General features: G+C 46.0%; 1 protein-coding gene across 2 annotated transcripts in view; it reads right to left on the bottom strand.

The window, feature by feature from the left end:
* Positions 1 to 2,421: 2,421 nt before the first annotated feature.
* Positions 2,422 to 25,094, bottom strand: part of LOC145355062 (sodium/mannose cotransporter SLC5A10-like) — a 153,837-nt gene continuing 131,164 nt past the window's right edge. The window contains exons 11-15 of one of the 2 annotated variants that reach the window (XM_080206883.1): positions 22,989 to 23,139; positions 14,823 to 14,991; positions 12,610 to 12,825; positions 9,240 to 9,345; positions 2,422 to 2,925 (exon numbers count right to left, since the gene is read on the bottom strand). In XM_080206883.1, the coding sequence (XP_080063009.1) occupies positions 2,732 to 2,925; positions 9,240 to 9,345; positions 12,610 to 12,825; positions 14,823 to 14,991; positions 22,989 to 23,139 (836 nt within the window). In that variant the 3' untranslated portion in view covers positions 2,422 to 2,731. The remainder of the gene's footprint in view (positions 2,926 to 9,239; positions 9,346 to 12,609; positions 12,826 to 14,822; positions 14,992 to 22,988; positions 23,140 to 25,094) is intronic. The other variant, XM_080206884.1, reaches the window with a different exon arrangement.

Below are 25,094 nucleotides of genomic sequence, written 5' to 3'. Positions count from 1 at the left end.
TGTGGGTTGACCCACAATGCCGTTAGGGAGGAAATTCCAGGATTTTGACCCAGCGACTGAGAAGGAATGGCGATATATTTCCAAGTCAGGATGGTGAACGGCTTGGAAGGGAACTTGCAGGTGATGGAGTCCCCATGTATCCGCTGTCCTTGTCCTTCGAGTGGTCATGGGTTTGGAAGATACTGTCTAAGGATCTTTGGTGAATTCCTAAAGCGTGTCTTGTAGATAGTACACACTGCTGCTACTGAACATCGGTGGTGGAGGGAGTGATGTTTGTGGATGTGGTGCCAATCAAGCAGGCTGCTTTGTCTTGGATGGTGTCAAGCTTCTGGAATGTTGTTGGCACTGCACCCAAGTGGGGAGTATTCCATTACACTCCTGACTTGTGCTTTGTAAATGGTGAATAGGCTCTGGAGAGTCAGGAGGTGAATTACTCTCTGCAGTGTAGCTAGTTTCTGATCTACTCTTGCAGCCATTGTGTTTATGTGGTGAGTCCAGTTGGGTTTCTGGTCAATGGTAACCCCAAGGGCCATAACATGGGACAGACAATTTACAATGCTCATTCAGGGAAGTAAGTGACCAGATCTTAGACATCGGCCTAACCCACCTCTAGGAGTTGAAGATTAATCTTTAGGACACTTGTGTGGGCTACACAAGCGTAAACTCATAAGACTATTTTTTAAAAATTATCACTTTCTTCGAAAACTTTGGTTTTATTGGTTACAAACATATTGGTGAAGGGAAAACAAGAATTTGACTGATAGCCATGAATCGTGATAATGAAGCGTCAGTTGCTTAACAAGTGGCTGGGAACTCTGGGCATCTTGAGTGGAGGGAGTGTGGTGGGGACTGGCAGTTGGGGGAAGGCAGTCATTGGTGAAAGCTCCTGGAATGCATCCAATCATTTTGGAGGTGAGTGATCTAGTAGGGCAGGGCCGAGATTAGGAGAGTGGGACTGATTGGGGAAAAGGAGAGGTGATCTTGGGCAGCACGGTGGCACAGTAGTTAGCACTGCTGCCTCACAACTCCTGGGATCTGGCTACGATTCCGCCCTCGATTGACTGTGTGGAACCTGCACGTTCTCCCAATGTCTGCATGGGTTTCCTCTGGATGCTCCGGTTTCCTCCACAGTCCAAAAATGTGCAGGTTCAGTGGATTGGCCATGCTAAATTGTCCCTTAGTATCGGGGGACTCGCTGTGGTAAATATGGGGTTATGGGGATAGGGCCTGGGTGGGATTGTAGTTGGTACAGACTTGATGGGCTGAATGACCTCCTTTGGCACTGTAAGATTCTATGACCAAACGATCAGTTAATCTTGACACTGATGCACCCATAGTCCTGAATTTCTTGAACAAAAGTTGTTTTTAATAACTGCACACAAATCACCATGACAGGAAAACTATTGTTTTTATTTCATATTAGTCTCAAACAGGGAACATACCTGAAATAAAAGCAAAATACTATGGATGCTGGAATCTGAAACAAAACCAGAAAATGCTGGAAATCGCAGCAGGTCTGACAGCATCCGTGGAGAGCAAAAGTTTCGAGTCAGGATGATCCTTCATCAGAGCCCAAAATGCCTGAAACACACCTGAAATCGCCAGGATTCCCGGATTGGGTCACTGTCTGTGCAGAGTCTGCACATCCTCCCCATCTCTGCATGGGTTTCCTCCAGGTAATCTGGTTTCCTTCCACAGTCCGAACGAAGTGCTGGTTAGGTGCATTGGCCGTGCTAAATTCTTCCTTAGTGTCCCTGAACAGGCGCCGGAGTGTGGCAAATGGGGGATTTTCACAGTAACTTCATTGCCATGTTAATGTAAGCCTACTTGTGACACTAATAAATAAATTAAACTAAATGCCTGGACTCTGTCTTTCCTCTTCACTGTGGCTGATTGGGCTGTTGTGTATCTCCAGCAATTTCTCCCTGTGTTTGACACCCTGACGGTTTTCATGTGCATGTTCACCAGTTAAAACTATTTATTAATTCTCAGTTTATGAGGATAAGCAACTCAAGGCACTCAAAGTTGTAGGTAGAATACAACAACAATGACCTGCATTTATGTAGCTCCTCTAATTTAGCAAAATATCTCCAGGGGTGTCATCGGTCAAAATGTGATATTAATCCATGTAAGGCGATGTCAGGACAAATGATCCAAAGAGGTAAGTTTCAATGTGCGTCTTAAAGGAAGGAGAGGTGGTAAGACAGAAAGGTTTAGGAAGGGAATTCCTGAGATTAGAGTCAAGGCAGCAAAAGGCACTGCTGCCAATGGCAGGGCAATTAAACACAGAAGTCTCACAACACCAGGTTAAACTCCAACAGGTTTATTTGGTAGCAAAAGCCATTAACTTTCAGAGCACTGTTCCTTCTTAACTGCTCCGAAAGCTAATGGCTTTTGCCACCAAATAAACCTGTTGGACCTTAACCTGGTGTTGTGAGGCACCTTACTGTGTTTACCCCAGTCCAACACTGGCATCTCCACATCAGGGCAATTAAACGCAGAGATGTACAGAAGATTAAAATTGGAGGAGCACGGATACATTGGGAGGATCGTGGAGCTGGAGGAAGTTCAGGAAGAGTGAACAAAACAACATTGAGGACTTTCCAGTAGAGAAGGGACCTGTGTGAAATTAATTATTCTGTATATTCCATTGGACATTCCATTCCATACACAACGCATGTCACATATTCTATCGTTCAGGCTGCTTTCAGGTGTGCACCAATTTCCTTTCTCAAGCGAAGTATGCATACAGGAAAATATTCACACACATGAGAATGATTGCATTTATACAACATACTCGAGACCAGAATGGGTTCTCATTGATATCAGTGAGGTTGATCGGGGCAGGCATGTTGTCTTTGCTTGTCTTAACACTGCAAAACAGGTTAATCCATGACCATTTCTGTTGTGTCATTTCCTCAGCACCTAACACACAAAAGAAAAAAACAATTTAATTAGAAAATGGTGCATATTGCTATATATCTGTAAATCATTAGGAACTACTGAGATAGGAACTAATGTGTTGTGTGTAAGTGTTCCAGGGGACATACCCCTCAGTCGAACTAGAAAACAAAGTGATGTGTAGTGGACTATTTCGACTTTGGTTTTTCTTCTGAACCAGAGAGCATGGCCAAAATTAAATATAAAGATTTTCTGATCTTTCCAAACCAATAGTCTGATTGTTAACAAGGTTCCTTCAAAAGCACATAGGAATAAATAATATTGGAAAGACAACATTTACAGTGGGAAGGGATTAAAAAAAAGATAAAATAAGCAATAATGTTAGGATGCTTATAAAATCTGATAATGTTTGGAAACCGGGTGTTAATTCTTGGCTCTGCCTATCTCACTGAGGAGTCAGATGAATGTAAAATTGCCCCTTAGTGTTCCGGGATGCGTAGTTTAGAGGGATCAGTTGGGTAAATATGAGGGGTTACAGGGATAGGGTGTAGGTGGATGGTTGCCATTGTAGACTCTATGGGCTGAATAGCCTCCTTCTACACTGTAGGGGATTCTATGATTACCAGGTGAGGGTATGATAGAGCTGTTACTTATTACATTTTTCTGCTGTGCCTGTGAGGTTCTATTCAACAAGCACCTCATGCCCAAATAGATGGCCCTTCCTGGGTCTTACCAGATCCTACATTTCTCCAGTGAAGACGCTGTGAACCTTTTGATCCCAGTGCCCTCAAGAGCCATACTCAGCCATATTCCTCTGACTGCAATTGTAACTTGGAACAAAGATTCTTAAGCTTTTTTAGACCCAGTTAAATGCTCATTAAAAGCATTTTTCTCACTCACTCATTGGACATGGGTGTTGCTGGTTGGCCAGCATTTATTGCCCATTCCTAGTTGCCCTTGTTCAGAGGGCAGTTAAGAGTCAACCATGTTGCTGTGGCTCTGGAGTCACATGTATGCCAGGCCAGGTAAGGATGGCAAATTTCCTTTCCTAAAGGATATTAGTGAACCAGATAGGTTTTTCCAACAATCAACAATGGTCATCAGTAGACTCTTAATTCCAGATATTTTTCTTTTATTGAATTTGAATTCCATCGTCTGCCCTGGCGGGATTCAAACCTGGGTCCCCAGAACATTGGTTGAGTTTCTGGATTAATAATCTAGCAATAATACCACTGGGCCATTGCCTCCCCATTATTTAATTTCGAGTTCCAGAACTATTTGTTGCAGTACTAATTCCATGGTCCTGCCCTCTGCTGAATTTCACCGAGATTACTCACTTGGCATTTACCCTTTCTTTGAACCATATATTGAAGAATTTGTACAATGAGCAACATTGCGAAGGTTTGTTTGAGCTTGCCGATGAAGAAAGGGAATCAGGAAGAAAGGTAAACCCTTGAAGCCTCATGGGCACCAGTTCAACAAGAATGACAGTAATGTGGGGAGATAGTTATTGAGGGTGTGTCACATTGGCGTAAATACTACAAAATACACTTTGGCAACCAAGCAACTGAGGTCCAACTGCACGGGTGCAGGTCCTCATTGGACTTGTTTGAACACACAAATAAGGTTGACCCCTCCATTACTGACAGAGCACCCTGGCAGTCTTACAATGGAAAGTTCATTGGCACCTGTTGCTCAAGGTATCAATGTTATCCAGAAAACCTGACTAAGAATGGGAGGAAGCCATTCAGCTCCTTGAGCCTACTCCATCATTCAATTAGGTCACGGCTGATTTGGATCTCAACTCCATCTACCTTCCTTTACACCATAGCGACAATACCATTACCTAACAAAAAGGTAGCCCTCCAACAACTTCTCCAGGGCAGTAGATGCTGACCTTGCCAGGGATGCACATATCCCATGAACCAATAAAAGAAAAGCTTAGAATTTCAGAGCGAAAGTCCCAATTACCTCCAGTATCCAGAGTCTATGTTTTGACCACCATTTGTGTGAAAGAGCAGTTCCTGATTTCACTCCTGAATTAGGTTTGATTTACCATTGTCACATGTATTGGGATACGGTGAAAAGTATTATTTTTTGCGCGCTATACAGATAAAGCATGCCATTCATAGAATACATAGGGGAGAAGGAAAGGAAAGGGTGCAGAATACTGTGTTGCAGTTGCAGATGGGGAAAAGAGAAAGGTTGGTTAACATATAATAGGTCCATTCAAAAGTCTGATGGCAGCAGGGAAGAAGCTGCTCTTGAGTTGGTTAGTACTTGACCTCAGATTTTTGTATTGTTTTCTTGATGAAAAAGGTGGAAGAGAGTAAGTCCAGGGTGTGTGTGGTCCTTGCGGGAAGTGTAGATAGAGTCAATAGATGGGAGGCTTATTTGTGTGATGGACTAGGCTACGTTCACAACCCTTTGTAGTTTCTTGTACCCAACCAGGAGTAGGTTTTCACTCCAGTGTATCCACTTTAGATTAGGAAATGGGCTGGGAGCATCCATTATCATGTGGTTTCCATAACTTAACAAATTTAGCTTGATAGCCCCATATTTGTTGGTGTTTTCTTGACAGTAACACGAGGAACACAAAGAGTTAAACTGCTTCCTGGCGAAGAACCTGATCACAGTAAGAAGTCTCACAACACCAGGTTAAAGTCCAACAGTTTATTTGATAGTAAACCCACAAGCTTTCGGAAACGCTGTTCCTTCATCAGGTGTGTGGAAGGTGTGTTGAACCTGGTGTTGTGAGATTTCTTACTGTGTTTACTCCAGTCCAACACTGGCATCCCCACATCAGAAGAACCTGATCAGCATTGGGTTTTACCAACTCATTATTTCCCTTATTAACACCATGCAGGTAACATCACTAGCAGCACTTGTACTAGGCATCCAAAACTACATAGCAATATATTAAAACACCCCCCACGATACAGGTAAAATCCAAACAATTGAATCAGTAGAAGGTTGCAACATGTCATTGAACCTTTCCATTGTATCACTTGTTCTTACTGAGTTTTATAACCTCCACTAATGTTGTATAGCACCATAGAATCATAGAATGGTTATAGCATAGAAGCCTTCTGGCCCATCATGTCTGGGCAGGCTCCCTGTAAAAGCATCTCAGTCCCACTGCCCTATTTTCCCTGAAATCCCATCATTATTTTCTCTTCAGGTAATTACAAAATTCTCTTTGGAGAGCCAGATTGAATCTTTCTCCAATAGGGCCTTAAGATAACAATGATATGAATTTCTTTACTGCCTTCAATGTCTGTACAATGGTGTGGTGGTTAGCATTGCTGCCTCAAAGCACCAGTGACCCGGATTGGGTCACTGTCTGTGTGGAATTTCACATTCTCCCCATGAGTGTGTTGGTTGCTTCCAGGTGGTCTGGTTTCCTCCCACAGTTCAAAGATGTGCAGGTTAGGTTGACTAGCCATTCTAAATTGTTCCTTAGTGTCAGGTGGACTAGCAAGGTAAATACATGGGGTTACAGGGAAAGGGTCTGGGGGGGGAATTGTTGTTGGTGCAGGATTGATGGGCCGAATGGCCTTCTTCTGCATAGAATTCTATGATTCTATGAAAATATCCCACTGTGCTTCACAGGCACATTGTTAAACAGTATTTGGAACTGAGCCACAAAAGGAAATGTTAGGACAGATGAGAAAAAGCTCAGTCAAAGAGATAGGTTTGAAAGTGTGCCAGAAAGGAGAGAGAGGTGGAGAGGCAGAGAGATCCAGTTCTGTAATAAATCTAATAGTGACGCACAGAAGTTACACCTCTATTTCAATTTACATCCCCTGTATCCTAAAGGCAGCAATGATTTCTATGGACACAGTTTCACAGATAGTGGTAGTTTTCATGTTTGTCATGTATGTTGTGGCATGTGAGCCATCCAACCCTGAGGGCATTGAATCTGAAACATTTTCTTCATTCTGTGGGCCTTAAAGACAAGGCCAACAATCCTAATTGCCCCTTGAGAAGGTGGTTATAAGCTGTCTTCTTGGGCTGCTGCAATCTGTGTGGTGTCGGTATACCCATAGTGCTGTTAGAAAGGGAGATCCAGGATTTTGATCCAACAACAGTGTAATAACTCCATGGAGACAAAAGTCCCGTCACCAAGTTCCTTTATTTACACCATACATCTGTACACAGCCAGCTTTCCAGCTGCTTCCTCCTGAATGCAGGCTGGGAGTCTGACAGACTTGCTTTAAATAGGGAGCGTGCGGCTCCCTGATTTAACTATTGAATAGGACTCATCAGGTAGTTCATACTCTAACAAGCCAACCTCATTACCCTGGCTGAAGTCATCACGGACAGTAAAGGAACACCATTACAACTGACACCTGACACCTCACCTGACATACGGCTTTTCCAGCAGAGGTCACCGAGCAGTAATCTGCAACAGTGACAACACAGAAGGAAGACATTCAGCATGCTGTGGCTGTGCTTGCAATTTACCTAATGCCACTATTCTGCCTGTTTCCTGTAACCCTGCACGTTCTTCCTTCTCAGAAAATGATCCAGTTCCCTTTTGAAAGTCTCCGCTGAAGAAGCCTCTACCACAAAACCAGACAGTGTGTTCCGGATGCTTATCTGCATGAAAAGGTTTTCACGTTGCATTGTGCCTTTTGCAAATTATCTTAAATCTGTGCATTCTGCTTCTCAATCCTTCCCCTAATGGGATCAGTTTCTCCCTATCTAGGCCCCTCATTTGGAACACCTCCAACAAATCTCCTCTCCACAAGAAGAACACTCACAACTTCTTTAACCTAGCAACATAACAGAAGTTCCTATATCCCTGCTTATGCACTCTCTTTATATGCCTTCACATGCTCCCTAAAGTGTGGCATCTAGAACTGGACACAACCACAGAATTATAGAATCCCTATAGTGCAGAAGAAGCCATTTGGCCCATCAAATTTGCACTGACTCTCTGCCAGAGCATCTTACCCAGGCCTTCTCTCCCCACCCTACCCCAATAATCCCTCGTGTGGCTAATCCATCTACCCAAACATCTTGGGAACTATGGAGCAATCCAGCATGGCCAATCTACCTAACCTGCAAATCTCTGGAGTGTGGAAGGAAATGAAAACCCCAGAGGAAAACCCATGCTGTCACGAGAGAATGTGCAAACCCCACACAGTCGCCCAAGGCCAGAATTGAACCTGGGTTAGTGCCACCATGCTGCCTGAGTACAAGACTCCAATGGAGGCCAAACCAGTATTTTGTACAGGTTTAACACAACTTCCTTGCTTTTGTACGTTGTGCCCCTATTGATAAAGCTTAGGATGCTGAATGCTTTATTTCATCACTCTCAACGATTTATGCACTAATACACCCAGCTCCCTCTGTTCCTGCAAACTCTTGAGAAGTGTATCCTTTATTTTGTATTGTCCGTATTCTTCCTATCAAAATGAATCACTTCATACTTCTCTGCATTAAATTTCATCTGCTGTGTGTCCGCCCATTCCACCAGCATTTATCCTTTTGAAGTTCTACACTAATCTCCTCACAGTTCATGCCCCTGTGAAGTTTTGTGTCATCTGCAAATTTGGAAATTGTGCTGTCCACATTGTCCTGCCCAACACTGAATTCACCGTTGGGCAACTTAGGCTGGTTAAGTGGGCTGCATGAGTGGCCCTCCTTCATCCTGGTGGCATAGTGGTTAGCACTGCTGCTTCACAGTGCCAGGGACCTGGGTTCAATTCTGGCCTCGGGTGACTGTCTGTGTGGAGTCTGCACATTCTCCTTGTGGCTGTGTGGGTTTCTTCCGGGTGCTCCGATTTCTTCCCACACTCCAAAGATGTGCAGACTATGTTGATTGGCCATGCTAAATTGCCGCCTTAGTTTCAGGGTGATTAGCAGGGTAAATACCTGAGGTTACAAGAATAATGCTTTCTACAGTGCATCTGTGCAAGTTGGTGAGATTCATGAGATTGGATGCAGAGGGAGTGCACGGCTCTCACAGTCAAAAAAAAACTACATGGTTAGAAACAAATGGAATGTGGCAACAGTGGATAAAATGTCTCGTAGGCTGCATTCAGAACCCTGATGGGCCGATTGTGGACCCCAGGCCACATCTTGCCCGCCACTGATCTAAGTGATTAATATATACCATGAATAGCAGGGGTCTTAACACCAATTTCTGGGGAGCTCCATCACACCTTCTTCTAGTCCTGTGGCTCAGGATTGTAACGGGTGATGCAACAGCCCACCAAGCAATTGAGCAGGTAGATGGAGAGCGGATGCCAGTTACCTTTCTATATCTCACAGAAGGAGTAATGTTCCCCTCAGCCCTGTAAAACACTGAAAGATTGAAGTGAACCTACCTTCAGTTTTATTGTCCCAAGCATGTCTCTCAGGAGATGTCTTTTGCAGGGGTATGTCAGTCTGCCTTCTCTCTCGTGAAAGTGTCCACCAGGTAACGTTTTTCATCTGAGGAGCAAGTGTGAATATTTAGTGGCTTAATTCAGACCTGAGACGATTCTGTGTTCAAACATACATTTTTTTATTTGTTCGTTGGATATAGGTGTCACCAGTTGGTCCAGCTTTTATTGCCCATCCCTGAAGGCATTGCCGTGACTCTGGAGTCAACACATAGGCCAGACCAGGTAAGGATGGCAGATTTCCTTCCCTAAAGGACACTTGTGAACCAGATGGGTTTTTACGATGATCGACAATGATTTCACGTTCATCAGTAGATTCTTAATTTCAGATGTTTATTTTCACCATCTGCCATGGTGGGATTCGAACCTGGATCTAGAGAATTACCCTGGGTCCCTGGAATACTAGTCCATGACAATACCACTGTGCCATTGCCTCCCCTATTAAAAACAATAAAACATTTTACACCCACAATAACTGGGTTAACTTTATTGGAACCTATTGCTCCAGTCAATATTGGTTTCTAATCTGCAATAGGCTACATGCAGGTACTTTTAATTGTCAGCTGGATCAAGTGATGAAACACGATGTAAAGCTTCTTCCTGTAAAATGTGAACAAAGGGTTAATATTTATAATCTGTTTTTCCTGTTATTATGCATATTTTATATACATAACACTCTTGCATGTTAACCTGGGTGGATCCATATGAGCATATCTGTTTGGACAGGTGTGCTCACTTTAAGGATGGGCTCTCGTTAAAACGTAATCTAAGCATTACAACATGCAGCAAACCACATCAATGTCTCGATTCCTCAGCGTGTATTATCAGAGACAACAGACTCTATCAGTGGTTGAAAGGAATGTTACTTGTAGCGAGAATATTCTGAAACATGCTTGATGTCTTTGTCTGGAGCAAATGGTGGGCAAGGATGACCTTTCGCAATGCTGTCCAAATCTAATTGCTTCATGTCCAACCCTTGGAGAATTGGCCCAATCTCTCTTACTTCTCTTGAAGGCCTGTATCCCTCATTTTAAATCAATAGCCACAATACTTGGAAAGCGATGGCCTAGTAGTATTATTGTTGGACTGTTCACCCAGAAACTCAATGAATGTTCTGGGAACCCAGGTTCAAATCCCACCAGGGCAGGTGCTGACAATTTCAATTCAATTAAAAAAATCTGGAATTGAGGATCTACTGATGACATTGAAACCATTGTCGATTGTTGGAAAAACCCCATCTGATTCACTAATGTCCTTTAGGGAAGGAAATCTACCGTACTTACCTGGTCCAGTCTGCATGTGATTCCAGAGCCACAGCAATGTGGTTGACTTTCAACTGCCTTCCAAAGGGCAACGAGGGATGGGCAATAAATGCTGGCCAGCCAGCAATGCCTATATCCCACAAATTAATAAAGAAAAAATAGACCAGACCAGGTGAAGGGTTGCCAACTCTGGTTGACCAAATTCCTGGAGTTTTCATCATGTAATATTTCTGTTCCTAACCTTTCTTCCTCATCTCCAATAACTCATGGTTATTGTCCCACCACGTAAACAAAAGAGTTCAATCAAAAAAAAATTTTAAAAAACACTTATGATGTTTCTTTTCACTCTTGCTTTGTCAAAGTAATGTCCTGGAGATTAATCGTTAATGGCTAGAGACTCCAGGGCAATTCTGGAGGGTTGACAATCCAATTGACATGCTCGAAGCTCAAAAATACTTGCACTTATTTGTGCCACCTTTCACACGTTCAACATTGAATAGTGTGAATCACAGTAGATAAGCACAGAAGAAAATTATAGGCCTGAACTCTACTATTTTGCCTGCCCTAGAATCAGCACGGGAAATCTCCTTTGGCCTTTGACGGGATTTGACAATCTCACCCAAGCTAGGCCGTAAAATCCTGCCCATAGACTCTTGAATGGTATTGGCCACATCATACAGAATATGCTTGCTGGGCGTCTATACTACATGTAAAGGGTGGTATTGAATTATTTCATTAGGTCGATATATAAAGTGCATTATCCAGACATTTCTGTGTTCCCCAGTCCATGAACATGCAATAGAGGTAAAGGCTGTCCAACAGTACCCCCCTCAAGCCTCCAAATTAGGGCAATAGGGATTATAACAACAACTTAAATTTATATGGTCACATGTAACATAATAAAACATCCCAAGAAGCTTCACAGGAGTTTTATAAAACAAAGGATGACTCCAGTTTATGTAAAGGGGCTATTAGATTGAAGGGATAGGTTTTAAGAGAACCTTAAAGGAGGAAAGTGAGAGGCAGAAAGGTTAAAGGAGAAATTTCTAGGGCCTTTCTAACCAAAGGCACAGCCAACTATATGGAGCGAAACAGCCCATTAATGCATCAGAGGAGCACAGATATCTCAGACGTTTGTGGGGTTGGAGGACTATTATAGAGGTGGGAAGAGACAAAGCCATAGAGGGATTTGGCAACAAAGATTGGAAAATTTTAAAACAAATACATTATTAAAAATTCATTCATGGGACAAGGCTGGCCAGCATTGATTGCCCATCCCCAGTTGCCCTTGAACTGAGTGGCTTGCTAATCCATTTCAGAGGGCAGTTGAGAGTCAACCACATCATTGTGGCTCTGAAGTCACATGTAGGCCAGAACAGATAAGGACGGCAGGATTTCCCTCCCTAAAGGACAATAGTGAACCAGATGAATTTTTCCGACGATTGACAATGGTTTCATGGTCATCGGTAGATTCTCAATTCCAGATTTTTTTATTGAATTCAAATTGCACCATCTGCTGTGGTGGGATTCGAACCCCCAGAACCTTAGCTGAATTTCTGCATTAATAGTCTAGCGATAATGCAACTAGGTCATCGCGTCCTTTGTTTGGGTGGAAGCGAATGTGAGTCAGTGATACAGGTAGGGTGATGAGATAGGGTGATAGACTTGCTGCAAATTAAAATGCAAGAGGCAGAGTTTTATCCAAAGTAAACCAATTCACACCTTAATTCAATTTATCGATAGGCTGAAGCTGGAACTGTTGATAAAGAGGTAGATTATTAACTTGGCACTCGAATGTAAATCTGGCATTCCAAGATGCCTGCTATGAAAGATACCTCACAATTCCCACTTCCCTACCAAATCACCGGATTTCTTTAACAGCGGGCCAGGTGAAAAGCTGCCCCCTGGTGTCCTTAGCAGAAGGAGGAGGGAAGGATCCCGGGTGACGGCCATCTTTTCTGCACTGATGAAATGTGTAAAGCAAAAAAGCTTCAGCCACCCCGTGCGTTTCAATGAGGTAAACCATTCGGAAAGCAGAAGCCGCACAATACCTGGCTTTCGTTCGGAGGCTTTGTCAAGAGGCTGATTGTCACGACGATGAGAGCTGTGAGGGCGCACAGTATGACCGCAAAGTGGAGGTAGTGAATTTTCTTCAGTATTGACGGTCTTGGGTCATGCACCCCACACCGCGGCGAGGGATGCACAAATTCCATGATCATTCTGGCTAGTCCCACCAATAGTCCCACCATTAGACCCCAGAATGCGCCCTGGAATAAAAAGCAGACACTCACAACGGTTTAACGGTGGACACTGCTTTGCTTTCCGTCCTGATGTCACGTTGGCAGAGAAAAGTCAGCTCTCGGTGAGGCTCAGAGGTAGGGATCTTACCTCTCTGTCCAAATGGGAGGGGGACTGTGGGCTGGATTTTACAGAGTCGGGGGGACTGAATAATTGTTTAAAGATAGCAGCAGGGAACCAATTTCGGGATTCCAGGCCCCAATCCCAGCATTCTCAGTTTTTGCCGGTGCTAGGTGAGCGTGCAGATTGGTGTGGGAGGCAAGGCACCTCAGAACCTGCTCTCCTAGCCTGGCTAGCTCCGTTACGGGAATGGGCAACTTTTACCCTTCCTCCGTTTTCACAAAGCCAGGTTAAAGTCCAGCAGGTTTATTTGGAATCATGAACTTTCGGAGCGCTGCTCCTTCATCGGGTGAGTGGAGAATTGGGTTCACAAACAGGGCATATATAGACAAAGACTCAATTGCAAGATAATGGTTGGAATGCACGTCTTTGCAGGTAATTGAGTCAATGTGACAATGTGAGTGGAAAGGGGTCTAATCACAGGTTAAAGTGGCGTGAATCGTCTCAGGCCAGGACAGTTGTTGGATTTTGCAAGCCCAGGTCAAATGGTAGGGGTTACATGTAGTTGTGACATGAACCCAAGATCCTGGTTGAGGCCATCCTTTTATTTGAAAACTATTTTAAAAAGGTCTTATTCAAGGCCCACATTCCAACCTATGTCTCTCTGCCACCCCCACAGACCCCATAGATAAAGATTTTCTGCTAAAGGGTTTCACTTCCAGAATAAGATCACAAAACATAAGCCACATTTAAACATTTTGTTTCAGATTTTGTTTTAGAAGGGAGATATATTAGGGGGCTTTTCCACCCCCCATTTCAGGAGCTTGAACAGTATCGGACAGGAAATATCATCGGGAGTTTCCAAACAACTTCTACACTGGCAGTATTTCCCATTGCAATTCCATAGAATCCCTACGGTGCAGAAGAGGCCATTCAGACCATCAAATCTGCACCAACTCTCTGACAGAGTATCTTACCCAGGCTGTCTCCCCCACCCTACCCTGTAACCCTATACATTTACTGTGGCTAATCCCCCTAACCTACACATCTTTGGAGTGTGGAAGGAAACTGGAGCACCCAGAAAAATTCCATGCAGGCACGAGGAGAATGTGCAAACTTCACGCAGACAGTCACCCTATGCTGGAATTGAACCTGGACCCCTGGGGGCTGTGAGGCAGCAATGCTAACCACTGTGCCACTGTGCTGCCTGATTGTCCCTCTTGCCAATGATGACTTAATATCACTTTGAGTCTTTACGCTTGATAATCCCCCTCCCCAACATTGGATTGTGCATTAACGTTGGCGCGCCTTCACGGCAGGTCCGACACGAAGTGCACCCGGCAATCACAACCTGCTGGAGGCGCACAGGTGAGTATAGCCCCCAGAGGGGAGAGGGTCATGCCCAGGCATTACTCTGGCACTGCCTTGGTTTTGCTCCCAGGCACTGCCAGGGCAGTACTGGGCAATGCCGGGGGGATGTTCCATGATGGGGTGGGAATTCCATATAAGTGTGGGGAGTTCCATGATGAAGGGAGGGTATTTATATGCGGGGGGGGGGGAGCGGCAGTGAGGTTTCTATTTTTACTTTTTGGAATCCTAGGTGGCTGATGGGGCAGGTTCAGTCACTGCCTGCTCCACCAGAGTGACATCGTGGGACCTGTCCCTTAACTTTTATTTCGCCAAAGTGGCTAAAAATACAATGGAGGAAGCGTCCTTGGGGATGGCAGCTTCTGCCCTGTTTTCCCACCCACTATGCCACCCTGCAGAGAAAGGACAACATTAAAATCAGGTGGCCAAAAGCTCAGCCAATGAGGTGGGTTTTAAAGAGGGTCTTAAGTGAGAAGAGGAAGGTCGACAGGCAGTGCTGGAGGGAGGAGCTTTGGGCGTAGATACTCAAATTGCTCACCGGTTCATTGGTTCTTTTCCAAAAAACTGCGAGAACGAACACTGCAGTCACAGGAGGGGCTAAATAGCTGGTCACCGACTGAATATAGTTGAACAGTTGCCCGCTGTTAGCACTCTGCAATATTGGGATCCATACCAAACTCACTGCAACCAGTATCACCGTCACAATCCTAAGCAGAAAGAACAGAACATGTGGGAGAGGAGATCCAAACAGTTCACTGCCAACTTTCTACTATCATTATTTTTAAGATAGAGGTATAATGCCAATGCAAATTGAGCCCAAAAGGATGATACACTGATAGTTTATAAAAACGTATTCATTGGATGCTGGGGTTGCTGGCTGGGCCAACATTTATTGTTCAATCCTAAGGGTCCTTGAGCTGAGTTTTCAGAGAGTATTTTAAGAGTCCATCATATTACTGCAGACCTGGTATCGCATGTAGGCCAGACTGGGTAAGGAAGGGAGATTTCCTCCTCTAAAGGATATCTGTGAACCAAATGGCTTTTACAACAATGGTTTCATGGTTATCATTAGATATCTTAATTCCAGATTTTTATTGAATTCAAATGTCATCATCTACTGTGGTGGGATTCGAACCCAGGTCCCCTGAGCATTACTCTAGGTCTCTGGATTACGAATCCAGCAACAATTCAGATGAATGAGAGGGGATCTCATAGAGACTTATAAAATTCCAGACAGGGTAAACGCAAGGAGGGTATTCCCAATGGTAGGGGAGTCCAGTCTGAGGATTCAGGGTAGACCATTTAGAATGAGGTGAGGAGATATTTCTTTATCCAAAGAGTGATGAGCCTGTGAAATTCATTACCACAGGAAGTAGTTGATACCAAAACATTGAATGTATTCAAGAGGCGGCTGGATATAGCACTTGGGGCGAATGGGATCAAAAAGCAGGGAAAAAGCAGGACTAGACTATTGAGTTGGATGATCAGCCATGAACATAATGAATGGCGGTGCAGGCTCAAAGGGCCAAATGGCCTCCTCCTGCTCCTATCTTCTATGTTTCTATGTTTCTATAATATCACTATGCCTCCACCTCCCCATATTAAGACTCTGAGCCTCACACTGTGGTACTGACTAGTTAGGTCCAGTGCTCACTCTCTGTCACAATGGGTCACCCTAGAGGTAGGTAGGGAGTGAGCACCAAGAGCAACTCAGAGATTCAGAGCAGAGTCTAATCATCAGAGAACATCTTTATTTTATCGAATGAGTGACAAGTGGCCAGCTGAGTGAGACTGCTGGAATGTCATGGTGCTGGAATAGTATGAGGTCTGACTGGAAGCTTAGTGCAGGGAATCTACAAGAACAGGGAAATGAGGAAATCAATGTTACTGGTAGTCTTCATGAATACGAAGAATCAAAGATGACGGGCAGAGAAAAACCATGGAGCCTGCTCCACGTTCAGTATCAGAAGGAGGCACTTTCTACTCATACTCCAACTTTAGACACTGCCAACTCCCTCCCCTTCCCTTTATAACCAGCAATTCCTGGGCAAAGACAAAGAAAAACCAGTCCAATAAGAGGGACAGAAATCAGGAAAATACTTCTCTTGTATTCTCCAGGCACGTTGGTTCGGTGAATTGGCCATGCTAAATTTTCCCTCAGTGTACCCAAACAGATACCGGAGTGTGGCGACTAGGGGATTTTCACAGTAACTTCATTGAAGTGCGACTTGTGACATTAATAAATAAGCTTTAAATTTTTGAAATATATGATGTAATCTCCGTCCCTGGCACAAACCTTGAAGGTGGAAAGTTGCTGGGTCAAAATCCTGGAATTGTCTCTCTATCCACAGCACGTGGACTGCAGCGATTCAAGAAGGCAGTTCATCACCACCCTCTCAAGAGCAACTAGGGATAGGCAATAGATGCTGGCCTATGTCCCATGAATGAATAATATAAACAGACACTGAACCAGATTTTGGTGCCCTATAACTCATTAGGAAAAGCAAGACTACCTCACCTCTCGCCTGTTCCTACTCTTGTGAACAGAACTGTTACTATGATCTGGTGTAATGATATGCAGATACAAGATGTTACATATCCTGAATTTGTGAGGTATTCAGAAGGCATACAGATGATGTGTCAGGGGGATCACATTACAAGTGAATGGTAGCAGCTTGCACTAATGATTTGGAGACATGGGCCACAATTCTCCCATCGTGACCCGCAACTTTTCTGGCGGGTCAGGCCGGGAAATGCCCGTGTCGGCCGTTTTGCGGGTTCCCTGCCAGCTTCTACGATCCGTGCCATCTCCCAGCCGGAGAAAAACGGTGCTGCTGGGAACTCGCTGAAAACCAGTGGGCTACTGATTAGCATGCGGTTACATACCTTTACATGCTATATTGCAATCTCCACCCACGCCTACGTCTCCCATCTCTTTGGCGTGGTGTAACTTTGGCGTGAATCAGAACAGGTATTTAAAAGTTGCACGGCAGCCTTGAACTGGTGTGAAGAGGTAAGTGCTGCTAACAGGGCACGGGTGATGTTGTAGGCAGGCCCTGGAGATGCCTGGTGGCTTTCCTGCTGTTCCTTCAGTGTTGGCCCATAGACCGTTGATATCTGTGGTGGCGGGGTTGGGGGGACTTCTATTTCCTCACAGCTCTCTGGCTGAGGTTCCGTCAGGGAGTCCTGCTCCACCCCCTTCCGGACAGTGCTGTCGTGCAGTGTAGTAAGCAGCCTCGAGGGCTCCCACTTCCCCCCTCCCCTCTCCTGGGCAGCGCTGTCGCGCAGTGTGGGAAGCAGCTGCGAGGGCTCCAGTTTCTTCCCCACCCCCCCCCCCCCACTCTTCTGGGAGGATGGACAGCGAGGGGGCGAGTTTGAGGCCACACCATATAAAGAGCCAGAGGAAAAAGGATGGGTGGCGATGGCAAGTGTCAGGCAAGGAGGGGCAGCGAGAGACACTTTGATTGAAGGATACTTCACCTACCTGGTGCTGTGCAGTGAGGGGGGGTTGCAACCAACACACATCCACCACACTCCGGGAGCAAGTGCAGCCTCTATTCCCCCTCCAAACTGACCTAGGCCCTCAAATGACCCATCACGCTTCCCTGCTCCTGTCATCCCACTACCAAAAACATCTGACCCTATTAATGTGCCTGGGCTGGCAATGGTTGTGAGTCTTGGTTGAAAGCTGGAGGATGATGATGACTCGCTGTTGTGCACACTGGGATCCTGCCCCTGGTGCCAGTCGTCTATCTCCTACCTGTACCTCTAATACACATTGCCACCCAGCCCCACATAGCTGTAAGGGTTGGGGACACATGTTATTTGGCCAAGAGGGGGTGGGGGCACTTGCACCAAGGGTCTGGTAGATATTGGGGAAGGTAAGGCAGGCACTCTGAAACATGGGCTGAGTCTGCAAGGCTCAACAGACAGCATGTCTATGTTTGGGAGTTGGGAACACTGAGCTGTGGGGGGGAAAAGAATCAGAGACCATTAGTCACAGCATGATGTGCAATTAATAGTTTATTGTGCTCTTAAGATAAATGATTACTAAACCCTGACTAATGCTGACCTTCACCCGTGCCCTCTAGTGAACTACAACTTTCTAACTTTGTGCTGTCTACTGCTTCTTCCAGATGCACATCGGAGGTGGAGGCATCCAGCTGTGATTCATGCCCTGTTGCCTGTGATGCCCTTGGCAGTTGTCCCCTGGGTGGCCGGGACCTGGAGGACCCTGGCTGACATGTTGATGGCACTGTTTCGGTGCCACCTTGTTCATCTCGCTGGCCCTGAGATGCCCCGGTGTGAGAAAGAGGAGGAATCGGAAGGTCTCGGGACATCCGAGATCCCCTGGGTGAGGCCCTGGCATGGGCTCAAGCCCTTCTTCCTCCTTTGGGATGCCCTGAGGCCTCGGGGGCACTCCATGGGATGCCAGGATAGCTGGACTGAGCTTCGGAAGCTCTGGCGTCACCTGGCTCTGCCAGTCCTGGAAGCCTAGATGCACTTGCCTCATGATGTGTGATCCCTCAGCCCTGGACCTCTGAGACACGGCTAAGCTCCGAAGCCTCTCAGCTACAGCATTCTCTGAGCAAGCCAGGCTCTGGAGCCCCTCAGCACCAGCCCCCTGAGCCTGGGCTAAGCCTGCTGTGTCTCCAGAATGCCAGCGAGATTCCCAGCCATGGCCAGCAGTGTCTCGCACATGCCCCCGACACCCATGGCCATCGAACGTTGTGCCTCCTGGATGCCAGAAACCCACTCACCCATGGCCTGTTGTATCTCCAGGATGGCCTGGACCCTGCCACCCATGATGACAGGCCCCTGAGCCAGACTTTCCACTGCGGTCGCCACCCTTGCAGTGTTGGCATGGGTCTCACGCTGTGTCGGCACCACCTCCTGCGCCAGCACTCTGTTTGACTCCTCTAAGCAGTTTTGCTGTGGCAGAATGGTTGCTGACAGCCCTTCCACAATTCCCCAGGTTCCCTGATGCATCTCCACCAGCCTTTGGAGGCCCAGCAGCTAGCTTGGGGACAGCTGAATCCTGGCCCCTGGCAGACCTCTGTGTGCCCAAGCCCTCGGATGTGCCCACCTCCACCTGATGTGCATCAGCGGCTGTGATGTGGTCACCAGATCATGACCCAGAAGCCTCAACACTAAAGGTACCCACCATGGTGATCGTCTCTGTGTTGGTGGGTTGGGTGGTACATGTTGGTGATGCTTCAGTGGTGCTGTCCTCGGAGGGTTCCTCAGTGCCTCCCTCTGAGGTGTCATCCGGGGGGGGCGTGGGCAGTTTGATCCAGAGCAGCGGGGTGATGGCAACACCCAAAGAGCTGGACTCTTAGGGGGATGAAGGCATCGCACTTACTTAGAGGAGGAACAAGGTTGAGGGTGTGCTTCTGCTCACTTGCATGCTGGACGCCAACCTGGCTCTCGGTGACCATTTGGGATGTCCCATCACCTCCTGCCAGCTTTATGGCACCCTCCTCCATGCTACTCAGCTGCCGCAGGTCAGGCACGCCACCACCAGCCTGTGTCATCTCCCGTGCGTTGTGGGTATTCTTTTCCTGTGGGAACATTAGTGGATAGCAAGCATTAATATATTGCAGTGCACGGTGCGCAATGTGTGTTTGTGTCTCGGGCGTTGTGCTGACAGTTTCGGGGAAAGCGGTCACCATTGAAAGGTGCTCATTGAGGGATGAGGGGAATTAGATTCTGTTTCTTGGGGAAGGGTCACTTGTTGCGAGCCCTTCAGGTGTCTAAGCCTTCAGGGCTGGAGATCTGTGCCAAGTGTGTGTGGCGTTCCAATTGGGATGCCCTCTCACCCTTGCTGCTTGCAGAAGGTCGTAGTTTTTTTGCGACACTGCCGGCCAGAGCGCGGTGTCAGCCTCCTGGCATTCACCGCTTCTGCCACTTCCACCCACAATGCCAAGGCAGATGGGACCTTGGGTTAGGGCCCTGGCTGGGGAAGATCCGCTTACGCCTCTCTTCCACAGCATCTCGCAGGTGCTCCTGGTCAGCCTCTGAAAATCTGGGAGCAGGTTTTCGTGCAGACACCTTTGTGGTGTCTCTGGCTGTGTGTCCATTCCTTCAGCTTATATACAGCTCTGGCTTATGTGGGGAGAACAGAAAGAAATCCCACAGCACCAGCTTAAAGTCCAAACAGGTTTATTTGTAGCAAAAGCCGCAAGCTTTCAGGACGGGCTGTCCCTTCGTCAGGTGGCTGGGAGTTCTGAGATGCCGGCATCTCCACATCATTATTTGGGGAGCGCAGTAAGAAGTCTCACAATACCAGGTTTATTTGATAGAACAAGATTTCGGAGTGTCACTCCTTCAGGTGAGTGAAGAGTTCCGTTCACAAACAGGGCATATAAAGACACAAACTCAATTTACAAAATAATGGTTGGGATGCGAGTCTTTATAGCTAATCAAGTCTTAAAGGTGCAATGTGAGTGGAGAGACGGCTAAGCACAGGTTAAAGTGGTGTGTATTGCCTCCAGCCAGGACAGTTAGTGAGATTTTGCAAGCCCAGGCAAGTTGTGGGGGTCACAGATAGTGTGACATGAACCCAAGATTCCGGTTGAGGCTGTCCTCCTGTGTGTGGATCAGTTTCTGCAATTCTGCGTTATTGTGTGTCGTGAAGGCCACCTTGGAGAACGCTTATCCGAATGTCAGGTTGAATGCCTGTGACTGCTGAAGTGTTCCCCGACAGAAAGGAAACACTCCTGCCTGGTGATTATCGAGCAGTGTTCATTCATCCGTTGTCATAGCGTCTGTACGGTCTCCCACTATAGGTGCAGTGAGTGTGGCCATTCAAGGGCCCGTTGGCAACAAGTGCTTATGAACGATTTTGAAGGTTGCATTCAGTTGAGTGTCATTCATCCCTCGGGGTGCTGATTGGCTGCCATTCAAAAGGTTGCTGTGTCTGGGGGCAGGGGGGAGGTGGGGCGGGGGGCAAACTCAGGGCTCCTAATCGATTCACTGTTGTATCCGGGGAGTGCAATACTCAAGGCTCCCATTCAAGCGAGGGAATGATCACAAGCTGGGGTTGTGCATGTCAACACATTAGTTCTCTGTAAGGCAGCAGGAGGTCAGTATGTTCAAGGGATGGAGGGATTGGGTACACACATTATCCAATCTATGGGGGCATGAATTGAGCGGACAGCCATGTCTGTGTGTGGGGAGAGAGTGGTGGGAGGGGCAGCAGTAAGGCCAGTGATGTCTCTGTGGGGGGGTTGTTGGGGGGCAGCGATGAGGCCAGTGATGTCTGCGTGGAGGGGGGGTGGTGGTGTGGGAGCCAGCGATGTCTATGTGGGAGACTTGTGTGGAACATCAATGAGGCCAGTGATGTGTGTGTGTGTGTGTGTGTGTGTGTGTGTGTGTGTGTGTGTGTGTGTGTGTGTGTGTGTGTGTGTGTGTGTGTGTGTGTGTGTGTGTGTGTAGAGGTGGGGGAGATTGTGGGGCCAGTGATGAGGTCTGCGATGTGTGTGGGCTTTTGATGGTCTGGATGCTGGGAGGTCTTTTCCGTGATCTCCCAGCATTGTGCGTTTGCGCTCATCCTGCCGATTTCAGGCTCTTTGGCGCAAATAGTCTGAGAGTTTAATGATGTTCACAACCGGGAACTTCTGCAGTGCACAGAGTGCAGAGATTTGGGTGAGAAGCTGAAATGAGAAAACAATCGGGATTTAGAACAGTTTTCCCGCCAATTCAGCACTTTTGGGAGAATCATCTCCATGAGTTCGAATCCCACAATGGCTGCAGGAGAATTTAAATGTAATTAATTAAACAAGGCTGGAATGAAAAGCTAGTATCAGTAATGGTGACCATGTAACTATTGGATTATATTAAAAATCTATCTGATTGACTAATGTTGTATAGGGAGGAAATTTGCTTGCCTTAACAGGTCTGCCCTCGCTATGATCCCAGGAATGTAATTCACTTTTAACTTGGACAAGTTTATGGTAATCAGTTAGAACTCGCTTCCTGAAAAGATGTGGAAACAGAAGTGGATAGATTCTTGGTAAGCAAAAAGGTCATAGGTTATTCTGCCATCCAGAGCCTGGTAAAGGGGTATTTGAATATTTAAATTTGTTTCCACAGGAAGTCTATTCCATCCTGTTCCTGTTGTTCCATTGTTAGTTAAATTGTCCGACAGCAAGATATGGCCAGGGAGCTGATTCGCCATGGCCTCCGTCTCCAATTTTACACTCCCTTCCCCCCTCTGCCCCCCACCATGAACCCAGGGGGACTGGTAACATTCCCTTCAATAAAACAAAATCATGTTAACATCATTTTGGTTAGTATTTGTTCTATATTACATGTTGAGAAAAGTGCTTTTGCTGGCCAGAATTTCATAGAATCACAGAATCCCTACAGTGCAGAAGGAGGCCATTCAACCCATCGAGTCTACACCAACAACAATCCCATCTAGGCCCTATCCCTATAACCTATGTATTTACCCCACTAATCCCCTGAGACTAAGGGGCAATTTAGCGTGGCCAATGCATCTAACCAGCACGTCTTTCAGACCATGGGAGAAAATCGGGGCACCCAGAGGAAACTCACGCAAATATGGGGAGAATGTGCAAACTCCACACACATAGTGACCCAAGGCCAGAATCGAAGCCGGGTGCCTGGCACTGTGAAGCAGCAATGCTAACCACTACGCCACTGTACAAACAACACCAGAGGTTTATCCAGCGAATCCTACCTTCCGACCAGCAATAATTCCCGTTCACTGGCATCCTTCCTGATCTTTCTCCAGATGTCCATGGTAAACAATGTACTGCTGCTGTTGAATATTGACGTCAGAGATGACATGAGAGCAGCCATTATAACAGCAATCATAAGCCCACGTAACCCTGGAATCAGTTCAAAGAACAGTTAAGGGTAATTTCCTAAGTAGTGTGGATTTGTTATTCCAAAATAGCAGGCTCGGATTTAGACACAGTGAGTACATCAACAACAGTAATTTCCATTTATATTGCCCCTCTAATGTGGTAAAATGTTCCAAGGTGCTTCACAGAAGTAATTATCCAACACAATTTGACACAGAGCCACTATTTTATATCCATTTGTGGGACATGGGCATTGCTGGCTGGCCAACATTTATTGCCCATCCCTAGTTGCCCTTGAGAAGGTGGTGGTGAGCTGCCTTCTTAACTCACTGCAATCCATGTGCTCCGGGTTGACCTACAATGCTGTTCAGGAGGGAATTCCAGGATTTTGACTCAGCGACTGCGAAGGAACGGTAATGCATTTCCAAGTCAGGATGGTGAGTGGCTTTGTGGGGATCTTGCAGGTGGTGGTGTTCCCATGTATCTGCTGCCCTTGTCCTTCTAGATGGAAGTGGTCGTGGGTTTGGAAGGTATTGGCTAAGGATCTTTGGTGAATTGTAGATAGTACACACTGCTGCTACTAAGCATGGATGGTGGAGGAAGTGGATGTATGTGGATGTGGTACCAATCAAGTGGGCTGCTTTGTCCTGGATAATATCAAGCATCTTGAGTGTTATTGGAGCTGCACCTTTCTAGGCAAGTGAGGAGTGTTCCATCACACTCCCGACTTGTGTCTTGTAGATGGTGGACAGGCTTTGGGGAGTCAGGACTGAGTTATTCCCCACAGTATTTCTAGCCTCTGACCTGCTCTTGTAGCCACTGTGTTTATGTGTTGAGCCCAGCTGAGTCTCTGGTCAAAAGTAACCCCAAGGATGTTGAAAGAGGGAAGGGGTTCAGTGACACCATTGAATCTCAAAGGGTGGAGGGGAAATTAGGACAGGTTAGGAAAAGCTCAGTTGAAGAAGAAGGTTTTAAGGAGCGTGTTAAAGAAGGAGTGAGAGAGGTGGGTAGATGGAGAGATGTAGAGAGGGAATTCCAATGCTTAGGGTGAAGGCAACTGAAGGCATGGTAGCCAATGACGGAGTGATGGAAATCAGGGATGTGCATGAGGTCAGCAATAGAGGGTAGGAGGAGGTTAGAGAGGTTGGGAGGGATAAGGCAATGGAGGGATTTTAAAGCAAAGGTAACGATGTTTTTTTAAACCAAGACCAGAAACCAATATCGGTCAGCAAACACAGGGTTGATAACCAAACAAGACTTAGTTTGAGCTAGGATATGAGCAAGAGGGTGGAAGATAGGAAGCTCATCAGGAGTTTATTAAAGTCGAAATGTAACAGAGATGGACCGGAGTTTTACTGTCCCACCTGCTACAGGATTCAGAGCAGGGGGTGGATCATGGAAAGATCCATTGACCTTTGGCAGGATTTTACAGTTTTGGGACGAGCAAGGCTGTAAGATCTGTATTACTGAATACACGTATCAACAGATTCAAGAACAGCTTCTTCCCTGCTTTTATAGACTTTTAAACGGTCCTATCATATGTTAAGCTGATCTTTCTTTTAACCCTAACCATAACTGCAACACTATATTCTGCACCCAATCCTTTGCTTTCTCCCCTACATACACAATGAATGGTATGCTTCGTTTGTATAGCGTGCAAGAAACAATACTTTTCACTGTATCCCAGTACACATGACAATAATAAATCAAATCAAATCAAATGATGAGGCAGGAAATGAAGGGAATACATGAGCAAACAAATCATTTTGATCAAAGCATAGTTTTACCCATGCGCAAGGAGTTAACATTCTTTCTAGAAAAGAGAATTCAAACAATCAAAGATCCAACAGATTAAATAATTTGAATGTTTTTATTGTGACCATTCTTTGATGGATTCTGAGATACCTGGTTACATTATGTTGGATGTTTGCTTCCATTGGCACTAACAAATATCTTCTGTCAATCTGTTAGGGGTGTTT

Source organism: Carcharhinus amblyrhynchos, chromosome 18, assembly GCF_965287045.1.
Source record: "Carcharhinus amblyrhynchos chromosome 18, sCarAmb.v2.hapA, whole genome shotgun sequence".
Taxonomy (NCBI): Eukaryota; Metazoa; Chordata; class Chondrichthyes; order Carcharhiniformes; family Carcharhinidae; genus Carcharhinus; species Carcharhinus amblyrhynchos.
This window is presented reverse-complemented; position numbering and strand designations above follow the sequence as displayed.